Genomic DNA, 16,807 nt, shown 5'->3' on the forward strand with positions numbered 1-16,807 from the left:
TGTCGTGTGGTTTGTGTAGAGCACACTGTAGTGCAGATAAACATGCTCTTTAACTCCAGGTCAGGGTAGCGTCAGTCTGCCGAGCCGAATGCCTGGGCTACATTAAATAGCAGTGACTCTGGGACAGAGATGAAGAGAGATCAGAGTTGTCAGGAATATGCATCAAACAGGCTGTGGCTGGTGAGGAAAAAAAATGTCCCATGGTATCAGTGTATTTTAAAATGCTGTAATACAGCTGAACATTTAAAACTATAACCTGTCACCCGCCAAAGATTAAGATCCCAGGATGTATAAAACATGAAGTTCAAATGACACAACTGCAGAGCATATTCTGTTTCACTTGGAAAAGAGGTTTCTCTCCAAAGGAACTGAATGTTACAGGCAAAGAGGCCCTCTAACTTGTAGCCTGCTGTAAAAAACAAAAACACTAAATGCCTGGTGAAAGTGCACACAAGTGATTACTGTGTGCATACAAGTTGGTGTGACCTAGTAGACAAATCATGCCTTTAGAAAAATCGCTTAACCTAGTTTACTAAAACATGCATTTTTCTTTAGGCCTGGGTCATTCAGATTTTCTATACTTTGCTCAGGTCTATTGATAAAGATATTATTTTCTGTATGTGTCTTTATGGATGTGCCATATAGTTAGCAGTCCCAAAGGGTGGGAAATTAATTTTTGGAATTAAAATAATATCTCTATATTCTTATGAGTACACATTCGCAGCACATAGTGATTACATATATTGTGGGGAGTTGGTACATGCATGGAACACAACCTAACGATTTTGTGTCCCCTATTCCTGCATCCCCCTCTGCTCCTTCCAACTCTTAGATACTGACCTTTGCAAAAGGTATATTTCCATTTTTTTCTTCATTTATTTTCCCCAACCCCTTTCCCTCACCTTCCCCCCTCATCTCTTGTTTCCCTTCCCATTAGAAAAAGATCTTTCTACTTCCTATTATTTACCTTTTATTTGGCACTTTCTCTGTGTTTTGTGTTGCCTATAAAAGAAAGCAAACAGCTATTGGGCCTGTGTCATGCAAACCAAGGCTAAAGTACTGCTGAGCTGTTGGGTCAGGAGGCACTTGTACCAGCTTGTAGAGCTCAGGGGGTGATGGTAAAGAGTTAAATATGAGACAGCTATTTCTAGACTGAGAAGAGATAGAAATCCAGACTTTTATTTTATTTTGTAAAGCATGCTCGTCCTTCTTTCCTAAAAATTACACTTCCTTCACTCAGCTGAAAGAGCCCTAAATAAAGCGAGCAAACTCACCAGATTTCTGCTACCACCATCTCCCTCCATTTCTTGCTCAAAACCAAAAAAAGTACCTTTTTCTTACCTTTTCTCCCCTGTCTTTATTTCAAGGAGAAATGAAAGGAAAAAGTTAGGTTTGCAAAAAGGGTAAAACACACTCACAAAAACAAATTGCAGGAGCAGCCCTAAAAAATGAAATTTTATTGCTTTTAGCTTAATTAAACCCCAAAGAAATGTGTGCAACATTGTTGTGGCTGCAAAATTGTTAATTTCTAAATCACAGGGACAAAGGGGCCCGGGTACAACTTTAAAGTTTCCGTGCACGTAAATGTCGATAGCGTGCCTTCTCCATCATCGGCACTAAATTCACATTGATGCCTCTTTTCTTCTCCGTATTGATCCTTCCATGAGAACGTAGATTTGTATCTGTTAATTAATGCGTCCTGAAACAGCGTTTGTATTAATCAGGCAGATAAGAAAAATTGGATGCCTGCACCCCCTGACAACCGTAAAAGTGCTGGCCCTGATAAAATCGTGGATGGACCTCAATAAAAAAGTTCCTCCTTCCACTCAATAAACTAATCATCCTGCTTTTAATTATTCGGCAGAAAGATGTGTGGAGATTGGGGAATGTGTAAATCTATTTACTAACAGCGGTGTCTGGGAGGGAGAGCTGGGCTGTCACCAGGCGCTGCAGGCTATAGGCTCTGTCTATAGTTAGCCATCTGCGGCAGCAGAGAAGCTGCTGCTCCCAGCCTGAAAGAAAGGACAGAAGCCAGGGCAGACTCAAACTCCTGCCTCTGCTCGCTCCTAACCTTCCAGACCATCATGCATTTTTTTGTTGATTTACTCTGCAAAAGAAATCCCTACTTTTTTTTCTTGAGTTGGATATTTGGATTTGTATTGCTCCTTTTTCTTAGGAAGGTGGGTGCTACTAAGAGAACCAGGATGGCAAAAGAGCAGCGTGGTTTTTATCTTTTGTCACTGTTGAGTGTGACACCCCTGCCCCCGAGGCAAAAGCGCTTGGACCCAAACCCATTCTTAGGTCTTCACATTTCTCTTTTGAGTCCCCATTCAAAATGCTATCAGTTATTCCATCTCTAGTTTGAAGAGGATATGCATTAATTGAAGTCCAAATTATAATGGCAAAAAAAGAATAAGGAGAAAAATAAGGATACACCCAGATCAAAAAGACCCCTGTCAGATAACGCGTAGGTACCATAACAATGAAGGAAATGCCTGTAGGCAGGCCAGGAAGCCCCTCACCAAAGCTGGACTGATTCCTTTGATTTTATTAAGCACTTATACATAGGGGTACCAAGTGGCTAACTACTAATTTGCACCAATATGCCAGGAAATCATTTCCTTTTATTTCTTGTGCTGCAGTTTCTAGTATGATATGGGATGTGAACAATTTGATAGGAATAAAAATGACAGTGATCATGAATAGGAGCCTGGCAAGGCTGGGTGTAAGTAGATATTAATGATTTGGGGGGGATGAAAATAGATACGTTAAGTTGCATTATTCAAAGTATTCCCACATTCTGTGGCAGGGCTAGCGGCCGGACTCTGAATCTTGATACCATTGCTTTCATGAACCATGGGAGGGTCATTCTTGGAGTTTCCAATTATACCATTCCTTAGCTGTAAAATATTTCTTTTTTAGGATTCTTGAAAGAAGCACCCTACCCTCAGGTATCTTCATGGAGACTTTCACTTAGAGTACAGATCTAGACTCTCTGGTATAAGAATGTAAATCTCTACTTGAGTAGGTTGAGCCGTAGTGCTTTGTCTTTCCTCATGGAACAGAATTTTTATGAAAGTTTTTTGTTTGCATGTGTTTTCCAGGCTTAGAAGGGACTTTAAATGTGCATGTGTGAATGGAATCAACCAGATATTTTGGATGAAAAGTAATGTATAATGTGGTAAAATATTCAAATGTCTATTATAAACTAATGTTTAAGTGGAGGTTGGATTTCCCAACTGCAAAAATTAATGTACAGGTTCATTGACCTGCTCAAAGGAAACTAGCCCTTATCCTAATAATCACTTCAGGACCTTCTCGTATTGATTCCACTACACCCAATTATTTTTATATCTAACTTTTAACTAAATTGGACCTTAGTAATATAAATAAGTTGTGGCTTTCCTGTTTGGTGAGGAGGCCAGGCTGCTAAGTATTCTGATTGTTTTTACATCAGGAACTACTATTTTAAAAGGAAATTCCCAGTGAATGTTACTGAGGATGAAATAGTCAGTGAGCTCGTCTGGTTGCATAATCCTCTGCTTTATGACTGTTCCAGGGAAAGGTTTCCAAGTTATGCTCGGTGTGCACCATTTGTTTTCCCTTGGGGGTTGTTGTCTTGCTTTGTTTTCTTTCACTTTTATTGTGTTCACTGATACTAGATTTTCAAAATTAGGTAGTTCAAAATCTGACGTCATGTAACATATTTGCAAAACTTCAGCCAGATGTCCAGTATCAAGGTTATGTGGTACTTGCTTTGCAAGTGAAGGGAAGAACACTGTGTCTGTATTATAGTGCCCTCAGCTGTGTCTATAAAACCTACGAAAACATCCACAGATTGAAGCCGGTGTGTGACTTTTCCTTTGCTGTCTGATCAGGGGTTGCAGCGGGGGTGGGGAATGGAAAGGGCTTCTGGGCAGAGCTCAGCATCCTTTTGAGCTGAGACGCAGAAGCTGAGCACATAGCAAACTAATGTCGCATTATGAAATGATGCCTGGAAAGTAACCTGATCTGCCCATCTCCCTGTGCAGGCTTCTCCACGCTGTCTCTGGCCGACCAGATGAGCCTCCTCCAAAGTGCTTGGATGGAAATTTTGATCCTTGGTGTCGTATACCGATCGCTTTCGTTTGAGGATGAACTTGTCTATGCAGACGATTATATAATGGACGAAGACCAGTCCAAATTAGCAGGGCTTCTTGACCTCAATAATGCTATCCTGCAGCTGGTAAAGAAATACAAGAGCATGAAGCTGGAGAAAGAAGAATTTGTCACCCTCAAAGCGATAGCTCTCGCTAATTCAGGTTGGCACGCGGGCATGGTGGTTGTTGCATTTTTTAATGTCTGTCTGACCCTCTTGCTTAACTTCTTCAGGAACTTGCCAGCCCTAGTTTGTAAATTCTGTGTGAGTCAGCAAAACTACCGTCAGTACAGCTTTCTAGTGAAAAGTTAGAAAGGAGGGAAATACTCTTGAAGTGAATTAATTTCATTGTACTTGCTCATTGAAAAGAAAGCTGTGAAACTTTTCCTCCCTATTGCATTTACTAATCTGGAACATCACAAGCCCAAAGCTCTTGCGGAATCTGCCCCATTGTTTTCCAAACACAAGTCAGTGTTGGTGAGACATTTGCCTAAAGCACTTTCTCCTCAGAAATACAAATTTTTGCAGTGGGGAAAATTTATTTAACGTTACTTTTCATGTTGGATCTCAAAGAACACTCCATCTCTTCCATTCTGGAATTCTTCAGAAACCAAACTCAGCGGAAGGAGTGTTTGCATGCTGGTTGCACCTACACAGCAAGGGTTAAGAATGGTGGGATAAATGTTCTTTTCCCTTTGAACCGGAGTGTGCGAAAATAGAGAGCAACCTCTGATAAGTAAAAATCGTTGTTGCTTTGTTGTCTTCCCCTTTGTGCCCCTCAGAATGCTTTATGGTGATCTTAAGTCTCTCCCATCATTTGCATAAGTTCAGGATAGATCCCTCCTTAATGACGTGCCGATCATTAGATACCTGTGTGTCAATAACACGCTCTGATGCGGGGTGCCATTGACAGTCACACCGTGCCCCTCCATCTGCTTTTGTTTTGACCCTATCTTTGAACTTTATCTTGGTTGCTGGCCAGTAGTTTTCCCTTTAATTACAAGAAGGAAACTGTCAATAAAATCTGTTAAATGGGATGCAATGAGCGGCTTGAATGGGCGGGCGGCTATTTGTTCAAATTCTGCAGCATTCAAGGTATTGACAGTTTGTTTTCTGGGGCCATATGTGACGATCAATCTCAGGCTGGGCTCAGCCGCGCTGAAAAATGAAAAACCAGATTGCTTTTGCTTACTTGTGGATGACGACTTTGTGATTTGGCGCGGTCCTAGTGAGACGAGACCTTCTGCCCAAATTGCCCCCGAGAGAGCTGGAGTTGCGTGACTGTTTTTAGAAATAATTTTTAATTGATTTTGTAATTAACAGTTCATCTACAATATTGATGCATGAATCTTTGGACTGATAGGAGGGAAATTGTTTTCAACAATGAAGCTGTGCTTTCCTGTTTGTCTTCCTAATGGAGTTTAGCATCTCGCAGCTTTAACTGTGTATAGAACCCTTTCCTTACCATATCCTCTGCCCCCTTCCTTCACTCCCCTGTGCGACTGTAACGTATGATTCTTTATGACAAATGGCATTGTTGTTATAAAACTCTCAAGAAGCCCTCGCCTTGCTCGCAGAAGATCAAAGTGAGAGAAGCAATAGAAATTTTCTGAGGATTTATGATTCCATGTGGCCTTTCCATTAGAGCATCATTCATAATTACATGGAAGACTTTACAGGAATGGCTCGGGGAAGAATTCTTATTTGGTAATCATCCAACACTTCTACCTTAAAGCCTTCACTTGGCTAATAGTTTGTAAAGTAGAGGAAGCATGTTTTATATCTTTATGTTTCAAAATCCTTTTAAAATTATTAGCTAATTGTGCATGCTGAGAAATGCTGTAACTTTATCATGAAAATAGTTGAAAGTTTATAATTTCAATGTTAGATGTATACTTAATGGCTAAAAGTCATAATTTGGAGAACCTTAATTACTAGCAGCATTTCTGTCTCTGTTGCTTAGAAGTATAAACATTAATATTGTTGATACACAAATGTTCCAATCCCATATACTCTACTATTGAAGGAGTGACCTATTTTATGGTAGAGACTGGGGACTAGAAAGTATTTAAAAGACTTGTCAGTTTATTTTTTTTGTGTTAAGGCAGAAATAGTTAACAAATACTGCTTTTCCTCCTGTTCTAGTAGTTAAGTAGCACTGCTTCTCATGATACAAATTTTTATGACAGATGAGTTAAACATTTTTTAGGCTCTCACTACCAATAATTAACTGAATTGGACTCTACACAATAGGAAGAGTGACTAAGGGCTGTAAAGACCATTTCGGTCTCTAAATTGTACCACTTTTGCAATGTCACAAACTTTTTCTCATCCACCCAACCCACAAGCATCAGCTTTTTAGTTTGGGGTGAGACGCTCAGCTGTTTCCTTTCATAACGTCGATATAAGGCTATCTTATTCCATTTTGATCACTGCTTGGAGGATAGCCATCAAATTAAAGATTCAATCTTGCTTACATCTGATGTGAGTTTTTTAAAACTGCTCATGAACATGTCAGTGTGAAAGTGTTTTTCTACTTTTCTTAAACACCATAGAAAACTCTTGGATTTTCCTATGGAACTTAGAAATTTCAGATTAACCAAAATGACTTTTTTAGGCCAAAAATTTTTGCTTTTTATGTTAGTTATGTTAATAGCTTTCTCTACATGGTTATATAAGTGCTTTAACAATGTCTCATTTATCTAAATTCCATCTTATTTTAAGCACCTGTCTTTATTCAAAAGTTATGAATGTTCTGCTTACATGTAGGAAACAGACCCTTGGCTATCATATGTTTTCATGCCTGTGTGTCTGTCACATGAGAATTCAGGAACACTTTGAACACCAAACCATCACAGAGATCCTCTTCCTGTCTTCAGGGTCAAGCCAAAACTGCAGTAGATCATGAACTAATATTGCAGTTCTCACAGTCAAATATTTGAAAAACCTAAGGATATTCCAGTGACCTATGAAGATAAGACATTTTCAGCTTCCCTTAAACTGTGTGTTCTCTTATTTCTGAGCAGTTGTGACACAGCTCTGTGAGATCACATTTAAAGAGAAAAATGTAGGTCACAATGTGTGATTCCCCATGTGTACACGAACAGGTTAGAATGATGTCTAGAATTCTTTCCATCTGGGGAATTCTAAGATTAATTTTACTTCTGTATTAGAAAATAGAGTGAAACGCTGCTGTAAGTAGTTTGGGTAAGGTTATGTGAGGAGATTCGAGTCGCTTGGCTGGTTTTGTAGATTCTTAAGAATTTGTTGAAACTATCATCATGGTCTCAAGGTAGACACTCATTGTTACCACTGGAAGGTTAGCAACAGGGTAAGATTCCAAGTCACTTCTGCTGTGATCCCTCCTGTTTGCCCATGTCATGCAACCCTCTGCAGCTGCTGCTCACAGCCCAACTGTTGTCACCCTGTCACCCCTTCACCTGAAGCAGCCGAGCTCCTTCCACTGCAGAATACATATGTCTGAAGTCAAGTTTTCTTTTACTTCTGCACAGTATTTTCAGAATAATAGTTCCAACTGCTAGAAAACTACAGGCAATACTTTGGCCATCAACTTAAGTCCTGAGTAATGATACCGCAACAGTCTTCTGCTGGTCCTGAAGGAGAACAGGATGTGTGCAGAACTGCGTAATTTCAGGTCTCCTACGGTGGTGGCTGTACCCGATTAAGTGAGGCCCTATTTAACAAGGACATTTGGATCCTCATTTGAGGCTGGTGTAGCCCTTCTCAAGTCTTTTTTCATTATGACTCCTTTAAGGGAGACTTTTTTTATTTCTTTGTTTTTTGCTTTTTAGAGACAAGGTCTCACTGTGAAGCCCAGGCTGGCCTCAAAGACATGCTGATCCTCCTGCCTCAGCCTCCTAAGTGTTAGGATTACAGACATGTGTGTACCACTACACTCAGTTATGGGAGACTTTTTTAGAAAAAAAAAAATATCTCTGAAGTATCCCCCAGTGAAATATTAATGCCACAAATGTACTACCTATGTTTCTATAGTATATATTTATATGTCTTACCCAACAACACATTTTTCCTATCATCCAATTCCAAATTTCATCTCATCTGAGAATATGTGATATACCCATACAAGTGTTTTGTTTTCTGTAAAGTAAGGCAGGGAAATTAAATCATGTCTAATATTCCCTCAGTGGCCTAAAATGTTTCAGTTAGTTATTTTCAAGTAATAGCATTGAACTTGGCTGTCTATATATTGAGGGAGAAAGAATTTGTACTGTAGAAACATTAACATTTCCACTGATCTAAATAAAAGTGGAAAAAAGAAAACCTCCGTTGATAGCATCTACTATGTTCTCAGCCAGTTTTTCTAAAACTTTAACTAAATTTTCCTTGATATCCTAGAAATAGTTTTAGCTGCTGCCCAAGAGATTATCCTTTTTCAGAATCTTTTTGTAGAAATTTCTTTTTCAGACTTCTGCTGGGGAATCATTTTATTCCTACACTATACCCGTATGGTAGACACATCTATATCATTTTATAGATTTCAGAAGTGAGCTCATGAGGATTGTGGTCACTGTGAGCCAGAGGACCAGACCCTCCGTCCCTTCCTATCAATAAGCTACTTCTATTCCACTGATACTTAGGTACCATGTCGTTAAAAGACATGGCAATTTCATGTCCAGGAACCTCAATGACTATTTTGCATTGAGTTTAGAATGCTGTGTCTACTTTTCCATTTTGCTCTCTTCTTGTAGGTATAGGGCAGTTGTCTCTGTGAGGAATTGTTCCAGGACCCACTCACCCACCCAAGGACATGAAAATTTGCAGAGCCCCAAGTCCCTCATACAGAAAGATGTGATATTCGCACCCCACCACACATTTCCTTGTATGCTCTCCCCCGTCCTCAGCCTGTGCATTGTACCTAACATAATGTAGATGCCAGGTAACTAGCTGTTCCGTCATACTGAGTAGGGGCTTGTGACGAGGGACAGCCTCTACACCCTCAGCACAGGCACAGTTGGGTCTTTTCAAATATTTGCTATCAGAGGTTGGTTAATTCTGTGGATCTCACCCTTGGACAGATAGAATGACTACTGTGAAACCACCTAGGAAAGCGACAAACAAAGGATGAAATGTTCACTAGGCTCTGTGTGTGTGTGTGTGTGTGTGTTGTAGAATTACCCAGACCAAACTTAAATGATCCTAACAGATAAAGAAAAAGAAATCACAATTGAAATTTCTCTCTTAGTCTACTTTTGTTTGATTTCTGTTACTAAAGTCCACCACCCTTTCTCAGATTATTTTAACTTTATTTCAGCTAGTATGTTTGGGAAGTAAGTTTGTGTTATTTAATGCAACCCTTAAATTTCATATATATGAAATATATATATATCCCAAAATATGTATATCCCATTCACATATATGTAAAATTTAAAGGTTGCATCATATATTTATATTGCAATTTTTATTGCAATTTATATTGCAATTTAGACTGAAAACACGCTGGTTCTGTTATCACACACAGTGATCATTATGCCTTGGTGAAGGACGGGAAACACGTGCTGCGGGTGTCTCTGCACTCCCAAACTGGGTAATCAGCACATAAAATGCTCCACAGGTGCCCGACCTCCAGGGTGTGACTCTAGCATCACCGTCATTGGTGGGTCTCAAGGTAATGAGCATCAGCCTGTCCCCAAGGGTCATCAGATTGGACAGTCACAATATTCACCATCCAAGTGGGTAGCGAGCTTCACTTATCAACTCTGATGATCTCTACCACTTCTAGTAAATAGAGTGAGAAAACTCCTGGAAAAGTGTAAGATGTGGAGGATGAGAGAAGGCCTCGAAGAACTGAAGGAAAAGAAAAGATCTAGCAGAGAAATTCCATTCTGCAGGGGAAAGCTAACAATGAGGACAGCAGTCCTGGGCTGGGAAGGCAGCCGGAGGAGAGGATCTCTTGCCACAAGGGTCTGTGTGGCCTGCAGTTCGTATAAGGACAGCGAGGGCGATCTGTGTGGTGGGTCCAAAACCTGAGGAAACCTGGCTTTGCCGCCAGAACGAGAAAGGAAGGGCATAGAGCTCCAGCGGGTGGGGAGTCTTGGTGCACAGCTATGAAACTTGGGGCTCTGATCTCACTGTGCTTGAGCACAAAATCTGATTTATTAGAATTGTTTTCAGTGTTAGAATTATAACTTCTCTGGGTTAAGGGAAAACCACAAAGTTGTCCTTTTATCCAACCTCCTATTTGCTGTGTGAACAGCTCCTTTGCCACTTCTGCAGTGCTGTTGCTTCTTGTCAGAGCCCTCACGGTGCCCCCTGCCTCCCCCGCCTTGGTGTTCATATGCCTGAGGTCCATAACACATGAATTCATCATGGAGCATTGGTACATGTACAGCACATCCAATCCTTTCACTTCTCCTTATCCTCTCGCTCCCATCTGCCCCTCTCCTGTCTGCTCGTTTGTCATTCATCTTTTATTTTGCCCTCTAGTTACACCTTGAGGTTTTCATATAGGACAAGCTGTGCAACATTTAACCTTCTGCGTCTGATTTATTTCTGATGCACTGCTTTCTTGAGGAGACCTTCCCATTGGAAGTGTCCCATGCCGTTTGTCTCCATCGTTTCACCATTTTAATGAGAAAAAGTCCCCACGAAGAATGAGTGACTTACTGTGTTTATCGGCTTACTATGCTACTCTTTGAAAATCACTACTTGTTGATGGTCTTAAATAGCAGCATTACATTGCTGGAGGGCACGAGGCCATGGTCAGTTTCATGGGTGTGAGGCAAGGAGTGGACAGGGTGGGGTCCCTCTGGAATCTGGTCCTCTCTGCTTCTAGGGTCACGTTCTTTGCATCCCTTGACTCATGCATCTCTACCATCTTTGAAGCCCGCGAAGGAGCTCTTGTCTTAGCAGTATCATCACTTTCTTCCTCTGGCTTCTTCTTTCACTGAGTGCCCACCTGGATGATCTAGATCCATCTCCTGCATCAAGAACCATGACTGTAGAGGTCATCCTGACCTGTAAGCTATCATGCATGTGCATTTCCAGAGTTAGGACCCAGACATTTTGGGGGCTAATTTTTAGCCTAGTACAGAGAATATGTAAGGAAAGCCAATCAGTGATACTTTTTCAATGTACCTCAGAAATCCCCTCTGAAGGCTGCAGGTCCCCATGTTGAGCACCTTTCCATTTTGTACAGACTGGTGCTTGGATCTGAAGATCAGACCCAGGGCCTGTCTCCACAACACCTGCAGGGGGCGTGCTGCTCCTTGGGGACACAGCCTCCCTGGCTGTGTCTCTTTTGGAGATGTTAGCAGCTGTGGATAGTCATTCCCTAAAGTCATGATTCACTGAGATTACAAAGTGGCAATTTGTAATTTTGTCTCTTTTTGATTGAGTATGTAAGATATTTATAAAGTAATATTTCTCTTATTTGTTGTTTGGTTACCAGTGATATAAGAAAAGTAGTATAAATGCTTGATTTCCTCTCCATATTTACCACTTTTCAGAATAAAATAATTAGTGCCCTCTCTTTTTAATGTCTTTCAGACATTCAATGGATTTCAATCAACTGCAAGTATAATCCTTTTCAAAACTGAAATTATTTCATAAGTGTTTAGTGCTGCCATCTAGTTTCCTTGTTGTTTCTCTTTAATGTGCAGTGTGGAGAGGGGTAAAACCACCACTGCATCCTTCTGTTTTAGAAAAGGGACCTATGCTCCCTTCCCTGTCCCTTCTACCTTCCTGTGCTGACTGTGGAGGTCCTAGTGGCCCCACCCTGGCTTCTCTTCTTCCTGGAGGAAAGAGCCAGCGCCTGTGTTCCACAGCACAGGGAGCTCTGAATGCTGGTGTCCGTTACATACTAGACATGGCCCCGAAGACACGCTGTGTATTCTGACACTCAATGCCATCCTAAAAGATTTGCCACCGTCAAGAAAATATTGCCAAGAATGAGCTCCAGGCGCTGAAGACAATTTCCAGATAGGACGGGGGCATTCTGGAGTAGCTACGCATATGCCTGCAATAGTTAATATTCTCATCGTGGAGCAAGGCAGTGCTTTATTCCAGGTGTAAAAGGTGTTAAAGTATCTTCTTTTCACTGGCTCCAAGACTCACTGACTTTTGCACCTATAAGTGGAAAGGATTTTAGCTTTCTTCCCAGACTAAACATATTCCCATGATTCTGTTCATTAGATTAAAATATGGAAAGGTGTGGAAAGGCTCTATTTTATGATTAGATGTTGAAGACCAATATGTGGATGCCAGTATATGTAAAATTTACCCTCCACTTATCTTTTTGAAGCCTTGTGTCTTTTTAAATAGCATTTGTTTGTTTTATTGTCTAGTTTAGTAGCTCTCAACCTTAGCTTGGCTGAATTGCCTAGATATTTTTAAAATACTCGTATCCTGGATCCAGCCCCAATATTTTGATTTAATAGGTCTGGGTTGGGGCCCAGGTGTTCAGATTCTTCACACCCTTGCCAGGGTCTTTAATCTGCAGCCGAACCCTGTCTAGGTAGTTCATAAACCGATGATCTCCATTATGAAGCTTAGCTGGTTTCTATTAACACAAATATTGCTAGTTTCCTTTGAAGCGTAGTTAAAAAGAAACCAACAGTAACAACCAAAGCTAAATAATTACATCAATTAATGCCAGTTTTGTTGAACTTGGCATCAACATGGAAATTTAGCCCAAAGAACAAAATGAATTGAAGCCATACAGCCCAAACTTGAACTGGGATCCCTAATGGAGATTAATATTTTCTTCAGCGGTCTGCCGGCTGAATCATAGTCTAATTAAATAGTTCAGATTTAGTGAGTTTGCATTTAAAGTATTAGCAGATCCGAGAATGGGTAAAGCTAAAATGAGTTAGAATCTTTTCTGTAAATGGGAAGTTAAATTATCATAGTAATTTGATTAAATCATTTTTAAATCTCTCAAGCTAAATCACAGCCTTTAAAGAATAGTTTGAAGTCTTAATTGCTGTTTGTGAGCATATCTCTCTGCTATTTGTTCTCGCCTCATTTCCTGTGACATCCTCTAATATATCTCCTGCCGGGCAAGAGTAGTGGGAAAGAACAGCTTAGGGCCGGGGCTGGCACGCCTGTAGCTGACTTCCAAGAGTTGGAAGGTGCACCACAAGGAGAAAGGCAGTGTATCCTCACTTGTTCCCAAGCAGGACCAAGGAAGGAATTGGAGATAGATAAGGGATATCTGAAGAAGACATTGCTAACAATGAGTTCTGTCTCCTGTAAGGGAGAACGCTGTCTACACAACTGGAAATGTCTTCATTAGGAGCCCATAGAGAACGTTGCCGATGGAGATGGAAATTTCCATGAAATGAGCACGGGGTCAACTTCATCTTATTTTTTACGAAAAGGAAAAGCTGTGCTCACTGTTATACGGTCCACCAGCTCAGTTTACTTCATGAAAAGCAACTTTGTATCTGACTACTATACTTAATACAGCGCCACCTAAGTCAGTGGGGCCATTTGGAGACGAGAAGCTCAATTTTCCCAAAATGGGTGCTCAATGGATGGTACATTTATTATTTTATTCTTTCTCCGGGTTTAGGTGGAAAATAGTTATCTTGTTTTACTTCATGTTGTCTTTAGAGAAGCAAATTGGATGAGTCTACCTCATCTCTACTCCCTGTTACAAGGTTTTAGGATAGTTGTCACCTAGAGACTCACATTAGGGCTGCCCCTGTCCCAGCTGCATTTCTCCAAGAGAAAGAAAAACATATCAGGGCATGTGGCCACCGTGTCCATGGCTGTTTCCATTGCTGACATTACCAACGCTGGGGCGCTTGTTTCTAAGATGAGACCCTGTAGGAGGTGGGGGAAGGAATCAGACAGGAAGGCGCCCGGACAGAAACGGTCCACACAGAAGGTCTAGGTGCACCCGGGTGCCGTTCTGAGACCTGCTCAGTCACCAGCCCCACTTGCAGGAACTCCATGTTTCAGGGTTACTGAGAAGGAATTGAGTTTTGAGCAGTAGAGACTTCTAAGCGTAATGTTCCAGATGAGGGAAATTGTTTTAAAGAAATGCATCAAAAGAAAAATCAATAAACAAAACACACAGATGTTTAAAAACATGTCCCTGGTTATATCCAGCTATCTTTAAATATTTTGGCCCATTTGTTTTTTACATATTTAGCCCCTTAATGTTTAAACTACTTTTCTCCATTTTGTTCATGAGATTCATATTTGAGTTATAGGGAAAATTGGGCTAACTCTGTATATCTTAGAGCTCAGCGATCTCAGAGAACTAGAATTATTAAACATGAAGAATCCCCCAAAGACTCCATTATGTGTAATTAACAGATAAACTGTCATCAGAATCAATAAAACGTGCTAAATGATTCAAACTTGTATATAATTAAGTGTCTGTTTTAGTGCTAGAGCTGTAACTTTTATTTTTTCCCCACATCTCACATTTCTCACAAGAATAATTGCGGCAACCTTGTTAACCCTTTCCTTGCTCAATTGAATTTGATTTTCAAATTAGTTTTTCAGGGGCACAGTTCACCTTCACAAATGTGAAAATGTATTTCCCAACTCAGTAATCTAATGACACTTTGTTTCTAAGCAGGAAGAAATAGGGGATATAAGGAGGCTTTTAATGAACTGTTACTTGTCCTTAAAATTCTAAAAGGATAAAGAATTTATTGTGTTTTGATATAGTGCTAAATTCAGTATATTCATGTAGAATTGTTCATTAAGATCTTAATCAACTTTTTTCCCTTTGGGACATAGGGGCGTTTTGCAGGGAAGATCAGGATCTTAGACACCTCAGATAGCGCTTAGAATAATACTGTTAATACATGGCCTTCAGGAACGTTTGTGGAATGGATGGCGGTGTGAATAAAGGCAGTGAGTAAGATAGCCAAGATTGTAATCTGCTAAGAGCACCTGTTCGCTTCCTCAGTCTGAGGAGGAAAGTAGTAGATCTTTCATAATAACTCCCCTGTCCAAACCTAGAATTAGAAATTACTGTAGTGAAATTTAGAAAAAATATAGAGGTTTGAGAAATGTGCATCTGTGAACAAAGCACAGCTTTGAACTGAAGGAAGCTCAAGAATACGATTTGCCATATTTGGTCTAGAAGGTTTTCCTTTGTTATTCCTCGGGGTGTTGGTTTGTAGTTTTCTTTTTGTGTTAGACCCTTGTCTGGCTGTGTTATCTGCACAGCATGTGTAACGGGGAGTTCCCGGGGCGGGGAGTACCCTTCCTAAGGTGACGTCGTGTGTGTTTTGCTTTGTCACGCAGACTCCATGCACATAGAGGACGTGGAAGCAGTGCAGAAGCTGCAGGACGTCCTGCACGAGGCCCTGCAGGATTACGAGGCGGGCCAGCACATGGAAGACCCGCGCCGGGCAGGCAAGATGCTCATGACGCTGCCGCTGCTCAGGCAGACCTCCACCAAGGCGGTGCAGCACTTCTACAACGTCAAACTCGAAGGCAAAGTTCCCATGCACAAACTTTTTTTGGAAATGCTGGAGGCCAAGGTCTGACTAAAAGCTTCCTGGGCCTTCCCATTGTGCACGTGGAGAAAGGGAAAATCAACCCAAGAGTGATGGCAAAGAAACTTAGAATTTAGTTAAGAACATCAACTGTCAGCAGAGACTGCACGGATATTTTAGCAGCGAGACTGTGAAGCAGCTTTCAGATTCCTCCGTATGTTCCTGATAAATTTCTGGCTACTCTCGTCTCTCTTTTGTTTTTTCTCCCTCATCTTCCTATCTCCCTTTTCTCCTGACTCCCTTCCTTTTATTTCATTTTTATTTTCTTTCTTTCTGTTTTTTTCCCCTCACCCTCATTGTTTGACTTCCTTAATTACTGGTTTCTGGCTGCCTTCCTTTCTTCTTTCCTTCCTTCCTTCCTTCCTTCCTTCCTTCCTTCCTTCCTTCCTCCCTTCCTTCCTTCCTTCCTTCCTTCCTCCCTTCCTTCCTTCCTTCCTTCCTTCTCCCCCATTTCCTTCCACTTCTTTTTCCTCCCCCTTTATTCTAAAATTTAAATAATCCTAAATTGCAAGAGAATGTTCTTTCCTTTCACCTCTCCTCTCCCTGATTTCCTTTTCTTTTCCCTTCCGTTCCTTTTCTTTTTTTCCCCATCTCCCTTTCCTTTCATCTTCCCATTTCTTTCTTTTTCCCTTTCCTTTCCTTTCCTTTCCCTTCCATCCTTCCTTCTGCTGCGGAACTTTTAAAAGAGGTCTCTAAGTGAAGCAAGATGGAAGCCAGCCCTGCCAAAGGATAGAGATCCACAGTATGATACCAGTGAACTTATTGTGAACCATAACGTCCCCAGTGACTAAGGAATCAAAGCGAGAGGCGACGTACCTAAAAGTACAGTGCGACAGAAGCGAATTGACTGAGTGCAGTATTAGATTTCACGGGAGCAGCCTCTAATTAGACAACTTAAGCAACGTTGCATCGGCTGCTTCTTATCATTGCTTTTCCATCTAGATCAGTTACAGCCATTTGATTCCTTAATTGTTTTTTCAAGTCTTCCAGGTATTTGTTAGTTTAGCTACTATGTAACTTTTTCAGGGAATAGTTTAAGCTTTATTCATTCATGCAATACTAAAGAGAAATAAGAATACTGCAATTTTGTGCTGGCTTTGAACAATTATGAACAATACTGAAGGACAAATGAATCCTGAAGGAAGATTTTTAAAAAAAAAATGTT

The 16,807-nt window shown here is 40.8% G+C and overlaps 1 protein-coding gene across 9 annotated transcripts in view; it reads left to right on the plus strand.

Annotated features, from left to right (window-relative positions):
* Esrrg (estrogen-related receptor gamma) overlaps nt 1-16,043 on the plus strand; it is a 524,413-nt gene extending 508,370 nt beyond the window's left edge. For all 9 annotated transcript variants that reach the window (XM_013519877.1, XM_013519891.1, XM_013519883.1 and 6 more), the window contains 2 exons: nt 4,032-4,301; nt 15,389-16,043. In XM_013519877.1, coding sequence (XP_013375331.1) covers nt 4,032-4,301; nt 15,389-15,633 — 515 coding nt within the window. In that variant the 3' untranslated portion in view covers nt 15,634-16,043. The remainder of the gene's footprint in view (nt 1-4,031; nt 4,302-15,388) is intronic.
* Nucleotides 16,044-16,807: the final 764 nt, after the last annotated feature.

This window comes from Chinchilla lanigera, unplaced genomic scaffold (genome assembly GCF_000276665.1).
Source record: "Chinchilla lanigera isolate Chin_1 unplaced genomic scaffold, ChiLan1.0 scaffold00005, whole genome shotgun sequence".
Classification (NCBI taxonomy): Eukaryota; Metazoa; Chordata; class Mammalia; order Rodentia; family Chinchillidae; genus Chinchilla; species Chinchilla lanigera.